Source organism: Eschrichtius robustus, chromosome 13 (genome assembly GCF_028021215.1).
Source record: "Eschrichtius robustus isolate mEscRob2 chromosome 13, mEscRob2.pri, whole genome shotgun sequence".
NCBI classification, from domain to species: domain Eukaryota; kingdom Metazoa; phylum Chordata; class Mammalia; order Artiodactyla; family Eschrichtiidae; genus Eschrichtius; species Eschrichtius robustus.
Genome location: NC_090836.1, coordinates 22,787,729 through 22,804,179, shown reverse-complemented (window position 1 = coordinate 22,804,179; position 16,451 = coordinate 22,787,729). Strand labels below are relative to the sequence as shown.

Sequence of the window (16,451 nt, the reverse complement as noted above, 5' to 3'; positions counted from 1 at the left end):
AATCAGTGGTTTCTACCGTTTAAGGACATCTTTGTCATTTATCTTATAGAATTTCGGGGTGGATAGTTTTGGGGGAAAATAGATTCATGGATCCCTCAGCTGTATAGAAGTCCTCACTTGCTGTTGCTCAGTTAGAAAGTCACTGGGGACAGCCTTGAGCAGAGTTCATAAATATTTCATTTTCATTTATCTTCCCATGATTGAGTAGTTAATTTTTCATTTAAAACTTTGATCTAAGAAGGCCTTAGTTCTTTACATTGGTGGTAGATTTTAAAGGGGAGAAAAGGCCAGATAATCTTTCAATCAAGAAAAAAAAACCAACCCTTAGGGAAAGAGTCTCTTTAAATAGCAAGTAGATTTTGCTGTTTTGCAAAACTAGACCCCTTGTAATTCTAGTGAAGGTGGACTCGATCCCTGGTGTTTTGATTTCTATTGCAATGTTCTTTTCACCACATCAGGTGCCACTTCAAAAGAAGGGTAGCTGCCAGTGGCATTACATTGCTCTTCATTTTCGGTAAAATCCCAACGTGAATCTTACATGGCTGTTAACATAGAATCAACAGAAGTGCTTTTGGAATTGCAGTTTTTTTAAATGTTTGTGCACTAGGGTGAATGTGATATGGCAGAAAATTCGAGTTCTGTATTAACTATGTGACTTCTCAGAAGGCATCTGACCCTATCAGTGGATCAGGCTTCATGCCTGTACTCTTCTGAAAATATGACCAAGTTCCATATTTACCAAGTGATCTAAGTAGATGTGAATTCCCTGAAAATAGAGACTATTCATTACACACTTTTGTATTATTCCTGGCACTTCTTACTGTTCTTTTTATATCTTATGATTAACATCTTGTCCATTTCATCTGTAGTCAAGGTAACCATTGTCAAGAACAAGACCTAGGACCTGGAAATTAGTGAATTAATGTTAGATTCTCCTTATGAATACCATTCTTACGAATCCTTGGAGTTGGTGACATTTTGGCTATATGGCTAGTCTCTTAAAATTATATAAGGCTTTACAGGTGGTGTTTCGAGGTAAAACTAACTTCGGGGTTGGCCCAAAGCATACAGACAGCTATAATAAATAGTAAGACTTAGAGCAGTGAATATAGGTGCAATCAAAAGTATTCTTTTAATTGGAAGGAAATAGCTAAAATATGGCATTATATTTAGCAACTTACTGGCTAATATTTGTATGGTACAGATAAGAATGACAGTGAACCAAATCGAATTGTTCTTTAAGAAATTGGAAGACCAGGGCTTCCCTGGTGGCGCAGTGGTTGAGAATCTGCCTGCCAGTGCAGGGTACACGGGTTCGAGCCCTGGTCTGGGAGGATCCCACATGCCGCGGAGCAACTAAGCCCGTGAGCCACAACTACTGAGCCTGCGCGTCTGGAGCCTGTGCTCCGCAGCAAGAGAGGCCGCGATAGTGAGAGGCCCGCGCACCGCGATGAGGAGTGGCCCCCGCTTGCCGCAACTGGAGAGAGCCCTCGCACAGAAACGAAGACCTAACACAACCATAAATAAATAAATTAAAAAAAAAAAATGATCAAGTCCTTTAAAAAAAAAAAAAAAAAAAAGAAATTGGAAGACCAGATATAGCACTGGCAGAATGTGGTATCAAGTCCCAGTGTTTATAGTATGGAAGACTACTCAGGCTTCTACATGATTTTGAGACTTGGAGCTGCCTTGGTGTCATGGGCAATAACACATGTTTTTGTTTTTCGAGGGGATGTCGAAAATATGTCTATGTCATGTTGACTTTTATTTTTCGTTTATAATTTAATTGTTTAAAATAGGTACCAATTCATGGTTCAAAGATAGAAAACAATATAAAGATATATCGGGAAAAGTCTCTCTCTTACCTTTTTTTTTACGTCCTCAATTCCCAGTTCTCTCTTTTACAGTTAACCACTGGGAGAATTTCTTATGCATACACTCCTACTCTCTTTCCCTCTTTTACACAAATATAGGCCAGTTCTGCCCCCTCATCCTCTCACTCAACACAGTTTCTTTATGAAAAATCATAAAAATTATCTGGACATATAAAGAGTTTCTGTGATGGATATTTTGAGTCACAGCGTCTGCCTGATTATGGACTTGAGAGGCAGGATGGTGAATAGAGACCAGTCCTGTAAATAACAGAAGCTATTCCTGCAAACTAAAGGATAACCTTCTTTTGCTCCATTAATGAGCTTGAGGCTTCTCTATCACATTTGAATCTTCAGATATAGTTTGTGCCAACAGTACTATAGGTGAATGTAGACTCCTGTGTATAATTTATTAAAGGTTAATTTATATTGAAAGCGTGAAATTGTGTTCCTTAAAGTCTTGGTCTAGGTTCAGATCCAGGGAGAAGCAGTTCTGTCTGTTTTTACTGTCTGAGTCCTGATTTGTTTCTCAGTTGTCTACTAATCTATTCTAATATTTAGTTGATATGAAATATGCAGAGGGAAGGTGTTGGTTTTCATTTCTGAGATGGTGAGCAATTCTCTGAAGGAGAGTGTAGGTAACTACCATAATAAGTCTTCTAGCAGAACCTAACAACAAAAGTAACTTTAATAACTATAAAATAACTTCGTTATTATCATTAAGAAAGCACAACTTCATTTCCCCACAATTTGAGATATGAATAAAAATACTTGAAGATGAAGCAGACATTGTTAATGATAGCATAAATAAAAAATCAACTTAGACTTACTTTAGAGCACTTTTCCCATAACTGATTTTAATTTTTATCTAAAAATGAGCACGAACCTATTTGCAGGGCAGGAATAAAGATGCAGATGTAGAGAATGGACATGTGGACACAGTGGGGGGCAGGGGAGGGTGGGGTGAATTGTGAGATCGGGTTTGACATAAATACACTACCATGTGTGAAATAGATAGCTAGTGGGAACCTGCTGTATAGCACAGGGAGCTCAGCTCAGTGCTCTGTGATGACCTAGATGGGTGGGATGCGGGGTGGAGGGAGGGAGGTCCAAGAAGGAGGGGATATAGGTATACATATAGCTGATTCACTTCATTATACAGCAGTAACTAACACAACATTGTAAAGCACCTGTACTCCAATAAAAAAAGTGAGATAAAAAAATGAGCACCAGGTTTAAGGAGCAATATTAGTGTTGGATGTTTAAGATAAAAGTGAAACATTTGCCCAAGGCCCAAACTATAAACGTATTCCTATAAGGTCATACTTGATTCTGCATTCTCTGAATCCAGATGACATTAAAATGTTTAATAAATTTCTGAGACTATGGGGAAGATCAAATATAATAGATTTGTTTTTAATTCTGGAAATAATACAAATATATAAGATTTCCTACTTGCACTTGAAGTGATTCTAATATTTAGGCAGATTGGTTTATTTGTGGTGGGTGCATTCACTCTTTGTATCTCCTGTATACATGGCATCAGACCTGGTGTGGAGGGATGCTGACCTATTTATTGACATTAAGAAAGCTCTAACTGAAATAGGAGACCAATAAGAAAAGGATCTAGGGACTTCCCTGGCAGTCCAGTGGTTAAGACTCCATGCTTCCACTGCAAGGGTGTGGGTTCAATCCCTGGTCGGGGAACTAAGATCCCAAGATCCCACATGCTGTGCAAAGTGGCCAAAAAAAAAAAAAAAAGTATCTACACCAGCTTTCTGAATCCAGACTTATAGGCACTGTGGGACATGATTATATGATTATATAATCATTTATCAGAAGATATTTTACCTTGAAGAGAAAAAGAATTAAAATTTATATGGAGGGGCTTCTCTGATGGCGCAGTGGTTGAGAATCTGCCTGCCAATGCAGGGGGCACGGGTTCGAGCCCTGGTCTGGGAAGATCCCACATGCCACGGAGCAACTGGGCCCGTGAGCCACAACTACTGAGCCTGTGCGTCTAGAGCTTGTGCTCTGCAACAAGAGAGGCCGCGACAGTGAGAGGCCCGCGCACCGCGATGAAGAGTGGCCCCCGCTTGCCGCAACTAGAGAAAGCCCTCGCACAGAAACGAAGACCCAACACAGCCAAAAATAAATAAATAAATAGAGTTCCCTTAAAAAAAAAAAAAATTTATATGGAGGATAAATAGGTCAAATGTTAGGTCAATAACGAGGACTTCTGTGCAGTTATTTTTAGCTTCAGATATAGCACCACAGACCCATGCAGTGTCTCAATTGCAACTTATTTCTGATTCCCAGATTGTTGTTGGAGATAAAGTTGTTTTGATGCCCGTGAATGCAGGACAGCCACTACATGCCAGCAACATAGAGCTTCTTGATAATCCAGGGTGTAAAGAGGTAAGTTCAGGAGGAAGGGAAATGAATTTGTTGATTTTTCTCATAAGAGGAAAAAAAAGTCCCATAGTTTCTTTCATTGTTTTCATAAGCATCAGCCCAGTTATGCTAGTTAATATTCCTGAGGTACATGTAGATTTCAGATGGTCCTTTGAAAATGTTTTTTGACATACATACCAAAGTTGTTCTTTCTGCTCCTTCTACTAGTTGAAGTAATAATTTCTGGTATAAAATTGAATCTGCAGTCTTATAACTTAATGTTTCTTCATTCATAGGTGAATGCTGTTAATTGCAACACTAGCTGGAAAATCACTTTGTTCATGAAATATAGTTCCTATCGAGAGGATGTACTAAAAGGGGTAAGTATGTGCTACCTAGACGTTTACTGGAAGAATTGAAAGTAGTCTTACTGAGCTTCTAGATGCAAAACCTGTGTATTCACTGAGGTTTGAAGTTTAGAATGTGACTATAAACCTTAAAACTCACATTGAGTTTTCCCTCCTGTATTTGGAAATGTATATTTATACATACTCATTAAAAGCCAAGTGTTAGCAGAAGGCCCAGAGTATCAAAACTATAGAGAGACACCCACTTCTTATGTCTATTTGTTCAAACTTTTGTTGGAAATATAGTTTTCTTGACCTGTTTTTCTAGGGTGATGTTGTTCGATTGTTTCATGCGGAACAAGAGAAGTTTCTGACTTGTGATGAATATGAGAAAAAACAGCACATTTTCCTTCGTACAACTTTGCGTCAATCAGCCACTTCTGCTACCAGTTCTAAAGCACTCTGGGAAATAGAGGTATGTAAATATTTTCTGGCTTTTAATAAATACTTGTATCAATAAGACAAGGTCACTAGGCTGATCGGTTTACTGTTATAACCATCATTTGTGATAGACCCATAAAACAATAATTTTGGTGAACCTACTTGTACCTCTTTACTGCTGTGACCAGTTTGAAATGTTGCTACTTCCTTTATCTATCTTCTCAGGGGCATCTCTCTCTCTCTCTCATTTAATAAGGGCATATATATGATTTAGCTTTTTAAAATTCCATTGTGAAGTGTTGTCAAGACTGATCAGACTATTGGCCTTGTGCCTCGAATGGCACTGGAGTTGAAATGGAGAGGAGGACTCACTGTAAGTGAGGATCTGAAGTGCACAGTCACTGAAAAGAACATTTGTGTCTTCTGGGGATGCCGTTTCTATTGGAGTGAGGAGACCCATAGTTAAGAATTCATCATCCTTTAAGAGGTTATTTGCTTGGGCTTCCCTGGTGGCGCAGTGGTTGAGAATCTGCCTGCCAATGCAGGGGACGCGGGTTCGAGCCCTGGTCTGGGAAGATCCCACATGCCGCGGAGCAACTAGACCCGTGAGCCACAATTACTGAGCCTGCGCGTCTGGAGCCTGTGCTCCGCAACAAGAGAGGCCACGATAGTGAGAGGCCCGCGCACCGCGATGAAGAGCGGCCCCCACTTCTTCTGCTGCAACTAGAGAAAGCCCTCGCACAGAAATGAAGACCCAACACAGCCATAAATAAACAAACAAACAAACAAAAAATTTAAAAGAGGTATTTGCTTAAGTGTGCCAATATGATAGAGTAATTAAGAAAATGTAAGGTATGGATTTTTCTTTAAAGGACCTTTCTGTACCACGGAAGAGATAAGATATACGTAGTTAACTACAAACAACCTGATAAGTTCCATCTTGATTTAATGGACATCCAGACCCTACAGCAGTGGTTCTCAACCATTTCAAATTCATCACCCCTCTTTTACAGCATATATTTTGTTATACTTCCTCTATGTATGAAAATGAAATTCATATTTAATATTATTTTATAGTCTCATGATTAAAAGTTAATAAAATGCCCAAATTCTAATATAAAGGAGAAACAAAAGAAAAATAATTTATATAAAACAATATGTATTTCAACTTGTAAGTACCTACTTTAGAAGATAAAATATTTATATCTATCTTTGATGGACACATTTGGATTTGAGAGAAGTAGAAGAAGAGGATCAGAAGACATTCTATACAAGTACAGGAAAATGAAAGAGCAGAGGTAAATGTGTGCCCTCAAATAATATCTAGTATTAGGTGAAGTAATAACAGAATAGACTTATTTGTACATGATTTAAAAAAGAAATCACTATAATTGAAATAGGGATAATGAGGCAAATTCCAAACTATTGAAACAGAGAAAATGAGGAAGTATCATGTTTATGCAAATGAGCTGAGCTTAATTATAAGTGAAGCGTCAAAATAATTCTCTAAGTTATGACATGGTTTAGAATAGAGATGAAATAGCACAAAAGCGTAGTTTTTTCTTGAAACCACACTCATGTTGAGGCATACTTTCAGTCTCTAGCATTCAGAAGAGACCATATCCTTCAATATATTTGGAGACCACATCCTTCAGTAAGTGAAGGGAATTGAGAAGGTCTGGGGAAAACAGCCACCACCAAAACTACATGATATTCTTCCCAGAAGCCTACCCCACAACTTCTCTTATCAGGGTAAGAGAAAGATTAACAGGCAACCAGAAGATAAATACATAATTAAAATACACATTTTCTTATCACTGTGCTTCCAAAATTTTCAAAATATAGGGATAGCAATAATGTGAAATATTATTTTAAAACTTTACTGGCAAAATACAGTGATGAAAAAGTCAGATAGCAACTTCCCTGCATTTCACGTGTCTCTGTCTATTTAATGTTTGGTTCTAAGTCTGTTAAAAGGAGTTTTGAATCTCTCCTCTTATATATTTACCATTAGTTTTATAGCTTTTGCTGTAATTGTACCTCTGCACTGAAATCCTTTCCAACAAAATGTGTGGTTGGAAATGCTGCATCCCATTGAGCAGTCAGAATGGAGAGAGTGAATAGATTATTCAATAATTTTGAGGCAATGTCTTGGATTCATTTAAGCTTCCTTCTCCATAGTGAATTTCTCTAAAATTATTAGCCTTTTCATATAACTTGATGTAAAAGCTTTCTAGTATGATTACATGTTAAAGCATTACCAGTTTATATATGTGGTAGGTTTATTTCTGCAATACTATGGGACGTTTCTGTATTGTACGCTGCATCAGCCAGGCTTCACTCAGGAAGACTGAGCATCAGGTGTTTCAAGCAGAGAGGTATTTAATACAGGAAATTAGGTTTCAACGTTGTTGGAAGGACTGGGTGGGAGAAAGTGGGGCGGGGAATGTGGTCTTATCTGAAGATCTGGCAGCGCCAGAAGCCACTCCTCCCTGTGCGAGCCTGCACAAGGCAGCTGCCACCACCTTTACTGGAGCCCTAAGAGGAGCCTCTCTTTCACTTCCCTCTGTTTCCCGCCCCTGTGCTACAGGGGAGCACTTTGAAGGGCAGGGATGCTCCTGAGTGTTGTACACAATATCTAGCCTATGCTGAACTCTCCTGTGAATTGCAGGATATTTAATGTCTTGACTACTGCCCATTCATGCCACTAGCATCCCTCCAAAATCACTGTGATAAATGAAAACACCCTCCCTTCCCTATCTGCAAATTGTCCCCTAGGGAGCTGTACTACTGTTGCTAGACCCGCTAGTGTATAGGACAGGAGTTCTTAGTCTGTGATTCATGGTGAGCTTCAAGTTATTTGTTAACTTCTAGCAGTGGTATACAAAAGGTGTGTGTGCGTATGTGTGTATGTGAGACAGCCACTCGATTTGATCAGATTCTTAAAGATATCTATGCCTCTCGCAAAAGGAGTAAGAGTTCAAACATTGACAGGATCACGTGGGATCACGTGGTCACGTGGGATCACGTGATCACGTGGGATCACGTAGCTGGTGGGATTAGCAAAGGATGGGTGATAGAAGGTCGATGTGAGAACTGAGCTTTGAAGGATGGGCAGGTGTTTGGCTACAGAGGGAGCATTTTTGTAAGACTTCACCCACTTTGAAGTATTTTCATCATTACCTCATTGAGCTTTTGGAGTAGCGGAAGACATAGGAGCTGGAGTCTAGCAAAAGGCATTAGAAAGTCCTGTACGTTAGCACCCAGAATTTGATGCTGGGGTTGGAGGCAAACAGTATGAACGAGAAGAAGGAGGCAAAGAGTATTAATCTGTTGGAGAATAGTGGGAACTTATCTGAGTACTCTAATATGCGTTATGATATTTAATCTTCACAACAATCCTATGAATTAAACCCACTTGGTACATGAAGAAGCAGGCTTGAAGATGTTACGTTACTTGCTGTGATCATACCGTAGTAACTGTTGGAGCTGGGACTCATAAACAGTCGTCTGTGGACTGGAAAACCTGAGCTTTGCTACAGCACCGAGCCACCTGTCGTAAGTGACAGTTGCAGACCCCACTTTCATTCCCAGTGAGCCTAGTGGCTCAGCATCTGGGGCAAGACAGGTTTCTAGGACAGGCATCAAAGGACATGGTGTTAGTAAACAGGCAACACATGGAAAGGGCCAGGAAGTAAGTTAATCCAGACCTCCAGGCCTTGGCGTTTATGGTTCTCTCTGCCTGGAATGATCTCTTCCAACCTCTCTGCATGACTGTCTCATTCTTATCCACCAGAGTGCCCATGCTGATTGCCGTATTGATCGAAAGTAGCCTACTCTAGGTACCCAGTCATGTGCTCTATTTAGTTCCTCCTGGCACTTGCCAAATCTTATTCATTGAAAGCTCTGGTCTTATTCATTACTGCGGTCCCTGCTGCCTAGAAGAGTACCTGACACGTGGTAGGCAACAGGTTCATTCATAATCTGTTGAATGAATGAATAAGAAACGTGGGGAAACCCCACCGTATTTCCAGTTTTGGCCCGGGAAACATGTCTTTTGAAGTAAGGCATCTGTATTTGCAGCTGTGAGGTGGGAGAATCATGCAAGCCCAGTGAGTTAACTGTGCAATTACTCATTTATGGGGAATTTTGTTTTTCTGCCACATTGTCCTCCTGAAAACGTATATTAGATCTGACAAGTTTAGCATGAACAGGCGGGCACCCCATGTAAACTGTTGGCATTTGCTGGCCAGGAACATGCATGTCTTTTAGCCATTATTTTCGTTTCTCTTTTTGTCTGTAGGTAGTTCATCATGACCCATGCCGTGGAGGTGCAGGACAATGGAACAGCTTGTTCAGGTTTAAACATCTTGCAACCGGGAACTATTTAGCTGCAGAGGTAAGATGAATGGATATAGTGCTGTTAAATCTCTGATTCTGAAATAGTGGAACAGGCAATACAGAAGATGTTGTATTTGAAGAAACAGTTATTATGCACATTTCATCATTGTCTGTCGTGTTCTGGATTGGTATGTCAGTTGTTCTCAAAATGTAAATATTAGTTAAAACCTTAAAGTAATTTTTGTCTTGAAAATGAAAACAGCAGCTACCACCACAACAGAACCGTGTGGTTAGTTTGCTGTACGGGCATCTGGAAGGGGGTATCTGATTTGCGTCTGTGTGGGATGCGTCCTGAGATTTGCTATTTAGCTTCACTCTTTCAGAATGTCTGCGTTGGAGCCATGATCAGCGCATAGTCAATGTGGTGTAGTCTAGATAGTTTCTGGTTGATCTTCTGTGGGTATTCTTTTACTGGTGGGTGGCTTTCATTGTTCAAACCATTGGAGAAGAAAGGGTTTTTTCCTTGAGATACTGCACTGTCCTAAAACTGTCAATAAAAATGGTAAAAACTTAGAAGGGTCTTTTCTTTCTCCACTAAATGCATGTTGACAATCAGAATGAAGGGTAGGTAGATACAATAGTACAGATGTTTTAGCAATGATTTAATTAAACTTTGGTTATCTGGTTTAAAACTAATTTTGAAAATATTTGATTTATTTTTTTAAGTTATTCTTAAATCTTTTTTGTAATTGAAGTATAGTTGATTTACATTATTGTGTTAGTTTCACGTGTACAGCAAAATGATTGTTATACATACATATATATATGTATCTACTTATATTCTTTTTTCAATTCTTTTCCATTATAGGTTATTACAAGATATTGAATATAGTTCCCTGTGCTATACAGTAAATCCTTGTTGTTTATCTATTTTATATATGGTAGTGTATAGAAAATACGTTTTCAGATGTATGAAAATGTCCATTCGTTCTACTCTCCTCAACTCTGTTTTTCAATTTAGAGTTTCTTCTGGGATTCTAAACCAAAATTTGGTGTTGGAATTTTTAGTATTACTAAAAATTTGTATAAACATGCTGACCCCAGTCTAAGCTGGAACTCAACCCTATTACTCTCTCCATCATGTTAATCTGTGATGATTTTCTTTATAGTACTTCCCACGATCTCACTTATCGTAAATTTTATTTTTTTGACTTTCTCTGTCATAATGGACACTCCTTGAAGGCAGGGATTTTTTTTTTTTTTTTTGTAACATCACCACTGTGTACCCAGCACCTATGACAGTGCCTGGTACTTCAAAAGCATTTGGTGAATATTTTTTGAATGAATGAATATGAAGAAGCTATTCAGGCTTCTCTAAGCTTAGAGAATGGGAAGAAGAAAATTTTGGGATTTGTATCTGAGAGGCATTTGGAGCCATATTTGGGCAAATTAATCTCTCTAAACTCCCATTTCCTCCCCTGGAAAATGGGGATAATCATACTATTTGTATAATAAGACTATTAAGAGAATGAAATGAGGTGAAGTGCTTGGCATCATGTGTGACCATGGTAAGCATCCAAGAAGGGATGCCGGCATGATTAATTTTATAATATGATAAGTAGAGATTGTTCTTATTTTATAAATATCTGACTCAATTTTAATGAGTCTGCTCGACTAAATGAAATAGAGCTTCGCAATTTATGGGCTGTTTATACCATAAATGTTTCGAAGTAACTGTTCTGGAAAAGTAACCCTTTGAAAAATTAAGCAGTAAGGTAAGAGAATCTTGTCTAAAATAAGAATTAGAAAAGTCTACTGGATGTCCTATAAAAGATTAGAAATTAGGATTAAAATTCTTTTGGCGATGGGGAGGCATTCAATAGCAACACACCTTTGGTAGAGGGGTCCAGGGAGGTACAAGGAAGGGCAGCTGCTTGGTGGACGAGGAAGGCAGATGGGGAAGAGTGGGAAGCGTGTTCAGGCAATGAGGGCGAGGAGGTATGCGGCATTGTACATTTCCCATGGATAATTCATGTATCACATGTAAGATGCGTGTGAGTTTAGAAGTGGCGCTAGAAGGTGGGAAGGGAGTGCTGGGGCCAGAAATGTAGGGCAGCTGTTTTTTTCTGGCCATGGATATTAAGCCAAGGAGATGGGTTTTATATGTAACTTAAAGAGCAGTGTTCTAAATAATTTGTGTTCAAAGCAGACCCCTCCAGAGTGGCACTGTCCAATATGGTAGCCACCAGCCACACATTGGTTATTTAAATTAAAGTTAATATCCTTAAAATTAAGTAAAATTAGAAAGACTGGCGGCCTGAGAAGTCATAGAAGCAACTGGAAAATCAAATGGGCTGAGTCACAGATGCCAGGCAAGGGAAGATAAGAGTTTCAGCAAGGGGGGGAACGCTACCGAAAAGGTCAGGAACAAAATGTCTTTACAATATTTGGCAAGAATGGGGTCATCTGTGACTTCACTGAGAGCATTTTTAATGGAAACCGGAATGCAGGGGTTGGAGGAAGGGATGAGGAAGTCAGGAAGCAGAAAGAAGCGCTGACTGAGTTTTCATATAGTGACTGCGAAGGGGGAGAAATATTAATAAAAGGAGAGTAAGAGTCCAATTAGACAGACTTTTATGAAATAGCTTTAGAAAAAGTAAGGTGGATCAGCTCTTTTTGTATTAAAAGGGAAGGACCTATCACAGGGCAGGATTTGGCGCTGTATTACTCTTCTCCCCCAGCTTTTCCACTCTCAGCACACTGATTTATAATTTAAAATATTAATTTAATGTGCTTGAGGCACCCCTGGTAAATTGGATGATGTAATTCTCGAATTGCCTTTGAGTTTATGGTGTTTATATTGTCCAGTGTGGCAAAGAGGGCCTAGAGTAGTGGGAAGAAAAGTCCCAAGTAGACCACTCACAATCTCTCTGCCTTTAAGCAAATAGTTAACCTCTCTGAACTTCAGTTCCCTTGTGTGTAAACAAGGTGATAATATATATTACATGGGATTTTTTGGAATTAAGGAATATCTTGTGAATTTTCAGCACCTTGTACATAAAAGGTATTCAGTAAGTGTTAGGTCCCTTCACTTCCACTGGGAGGAAGGAGACAGAAAATATGTAGTAGTGTTTATTATTATTATTTTAAAATTTATTTTTATTTTCCAGAACTGACATTTCTTTGTCAATCAGATAACTTAATGGGGAAAAAAGTTGAGAGGCTCACCACTGGCTACCTTGTGCCTAGAACAGTGTCTGACATTTAATTTACATTCAGTAAATAATGGATAGTCTAATGAATGAATCATAGAGACAAGGAGGTGCACATCCAATCATTTCACTTTACAGAAAAGGAAACCCAGACTCAAAGAGGTGATTTATTTTGTCCAAAGTTAAAAAACAAGATTAATGATAGTATCCAGGCTGAATGCTACACTTGCCTTGGTTCATCCGTTATCAGTGGTTCTCAGCCGAGGGTGATCTTGTCCCCAGGGGATATTTGGCAATGTCTGGAGACATTTTTATTGTCTCTGTTGGGGAGAGGTGGCTCCTGGCATCTAGTGGGTAGAGGCTAGGGATGCAGCTAAACATCCTATAATGTGCAGGACAGACCCCACAACAAAGAATTATCTGGCCCCAAATGCCAGTAGTGCCAATGTTGAGAAACCCTGATCTCTGTTATACTGAAATTACACAACCTTTTATTGACAGTCTACTAGGTGGAAGCACTACTTTGTTATTGTGAAAAAACCAAAGATGATTAACATTTTGTCCTTGTTCTTTAAGAATTTGCAATCTAGAGGAGAATTAGATTAACTCATCACTAGGGCATCTCTTTTGCAATTGTTTCCAGCACACATAAACATCTGAGATAACTGGTTTTGTGTAATGTTTACATTATTAACATCTATAGAAGACCATGATAAATCTCACAGTAAGTTTAAAGGGCTGCAACCTTAAGTGTAAGCATATGTGAGAAAAAACACCTAAAATTTTTACTTACACTTCCTTGACATGATATTCTGTTTAACCAGTACTTACTGGGTGGCTAAGTTATTCAGAAAAATGTAATAAGCTTATTGTTTGTTTAGAAATGAAGGGGGAACTAACTAAAGAAAATCAGACTATTCGTATGATGAAGATTCTGTAGTCTAACTATAGAGACAAAACACATAAATTGCAAGCTATTCAAGAATAGCACCATATTTTGTGTGTGTATATGTGTGTGAATTGTGGAAGACATCTAGGAATTAGGACAGTGATATAACACTGTTTAGATTTTATTCTCTAAGTTACTAAAGTGAACCAACATTTAGAAATGGACCCTTATTCAATTTGAATATCTCCAACAGTATTGTCTTAGGGAATTCAAGGTTTATTTTTGAGTAATATACAGTGCTAGCAACTCTTGGACAACATGTGGAACAAAGTATTTAATTATGAATTAGGTATTCAGGGCATTTGTGGCTGCATCAGATAATGCATTGCAGTACTGTATTATTAGGCTGTCTTCCTATAATGTCAGTTTCTGTGGACCATACAAGAAATTAGGTGACATGAGGGGAAAGTAAACAGTCATGTATTTTTGCTTTTAATATACAGGACAGTTTTGCTTTTAATGTCAGCACACTCTGTGCCATTTTGCTAAAGATCTTTTTCTTGTATCACCTTATTGGTTCAGGAGAGTTCACAACCATGTCTGTGGGGCAGAAAGTAAATTTATCATATTTTGAATAGGATAATATGGGAGCCTTAGTAAATAGTTCTTCTACAGCCATGGGGAGAATGATAAATCAAATATCACAATTTCTGATCTGCTGCATTTTCTTTCTTTGGATATTATTAAAGCAATAACCTTTGATGATCCTTTCCAAAACAAGATGGAGGGACTAGTGCAAAATAATTTTGTTAAAGATTTTATAGTTGCCCTTTTAAAGACTGCTAGCTTATTTGTTTGTAGATAGTCCGGACTTCCACCAGATGGCAGTAAACACTTACTTCCTAACTATACAGTAGTCTTTGGATTTAATTAATTAGGTAAAAACTTTGTACTCAAGAACCTGTACATTAGCATAGAATCTTATGCATATTAGGGCTGTAGCTTTAAGTAGCCCAATGTTTAGTTCTCTATCAAATGTACCAGCCATAATATATGAAAAGGGACTCTCTCACTCTCTCTTTCTCTCTCTCTATACACACACACACATATCACACACATATATATACATAGACATACAATATTTATATATAATAGAGGAATATACATACCAGACCCTATACACATGTATAAATATATATCAAAATAGAAATGATGCCTGGCACATATAAGCATACAGTAAAGGTTATTTTTCCCTTCTGTTCTTTTCTAGACCTAACAATCAGCATAATAGGTTGGCTCTGAAATGCCTGGCCATTCGAAAGAGGAACATATTATTATTTACAAATCCACATGTGATGACTTTATAACTTCAATGATATATATAATAAAAATTGATCAAAAGACATTTCATTATAAAAAAGTAACATTTTTTTTTTACGAAAATGAACAAAAATTATGGACTTACAACTTGTGGTCTGCTTCTTGCTATTGTTAGAGGGACAGTTGCAGCTGTCTTTAATTTGATAAGTGGTACAACCGTGACTTTCTCTCTCTAGGTGTTCATGGTATTACTCTCTCTCTCTCTCTGCCGCTTTTCTATTCTGACTTAGTCACACTCTCTACCTGACTTCATTCTGGTCCTCTTTGGCCTCTTAAGTGAGGACTCCCTTCAGAGCTTAGTGGTGGCTGTTTGCTCTTTCTCTTCTCTGTCACTCACTCCCGTGGCTGCAGTGGGTCGTGACTTTGATCTCGGGTATCCTACTGCCACTGAAACTCAATAATCATATCTAAGATGGAACTGTTTCCCCACAGAGAGTGAATTTTCTTAGCTCTGGGTTAAAAACTTGGGAGTCACGATAAACGTGTTTTTCTCTCTCAGTTTATGCATTCAGGTTCTCCTGACTCTGTCTCTGCAAAATCTTTTGCATCTGCTTTCTCCTTTCCATTTCAGCACTGATATCGTTGGGGCTCTGCCACCTCTTACGTGAACCCCACACTTGGTTACTTTGCTTCTTTCATCATCTGTCTCTGTCTCCTACTAATTATGGCCAAGTGAGGATTTTTAAGGCACTGTTTCTGCAGACATTTTCCCAGTGATACTCAAAATCTTTCTGAAGATGCAAACCCTTTAGCCTGTGGCAAAAAGCCCCATTGGCCCGGCCTCTTCCTACCTTGGATCACACCAGTCCTCGTTATGGAGGTGGGAGGGAAGTTATATGCTATCAGGACTAAAAGATGTAGCTTTGGAGCCCTCAGACCTGTGCTTCTGAATAACCCTGCCGCTCGCCAGCAGTGTGACTTTGCATGGGGTACTTCACTTGATGCCTCCTCTGGAAAATGGGGCTAAGGGTCCCTTCTAATAGGATAATTATATGGGGAAATGAATGAGCTTTAAAAGCATATAAAAAGTATTCCGTAAATGACATTTATGGGTCTTCTCTCATCAAGGCTCATTTTCTCACCTATTTGGCATTGGCTCTGCCTGCACTGCCTGTCCTGTTTACCCCCTCTTCCTTCTTCTTTTTTTTTTTTTTTTTGCAGTTTTAATTTTTATTTTCTTTTTTAACTTTTATTTTATATTGGAGTGTAGCTGATTTACAATGTTGTGTTAGTTTCAGGTGTACAGCAAAGTGATTTAGTTATACATATACATATATCTATTCTTTTTCAGATCATTTTCCCATATAGGTTATTACAGAATATTGAGCAGAGTTCCCTGTGCTATCCAGTAGGTCCTTGTTGAGAATCAATTTTATATACATAATCTTTCCTTCTCTCCCAGTCATATTGAATAATTCTACCTATCCTTCAAGGCTTCGCTCATATGCTACCTTCTCCATGAATAATTCTTCAATAAATTTGCCCACCACAGAGCCCTCCTTCTTCTGACCTATGTTATTTATAAATTATGCATTCCTGTCTTATATCTCTTGTCACATTCTATTTTGTATTACTG

General features: G+C 38.5%; 1 protein-coding gene across 2 annotated transcripts in view; it reads left to right on the top strand.

Moving 5' to 3' along the window:
• The window catches only part of ITPR2 (inositol 1,4,5-trisphosphate receptor type 2), a 524,186-nt gene that overhangs the window by 102,910 nt on the left and 404,825 nt on the right, over positions 1–16,451 (top strand). For both annotated transcript variants that reach the window (XM_068561342.1, XM_068561340.1), the window contains exons 6-9: positions 4,191–4,289; positions 4,562–4,645; positions 4,941–5,087; positions 9,357–9,452. In XM_068561342.1, the coding sequence (XP_068417443.1) occupies positions 4,191–4,289; positions 4,562–4,645; positions 4,941–5,087; positions 9,357–9,452 (426 nt within the window). The remainder of the gene's footprint in view (positions 1–4,190; positions 4,290–4,561; positions 4,646–4,940; positions 5,088–9,356; positions 9,453–16,451) is intronic.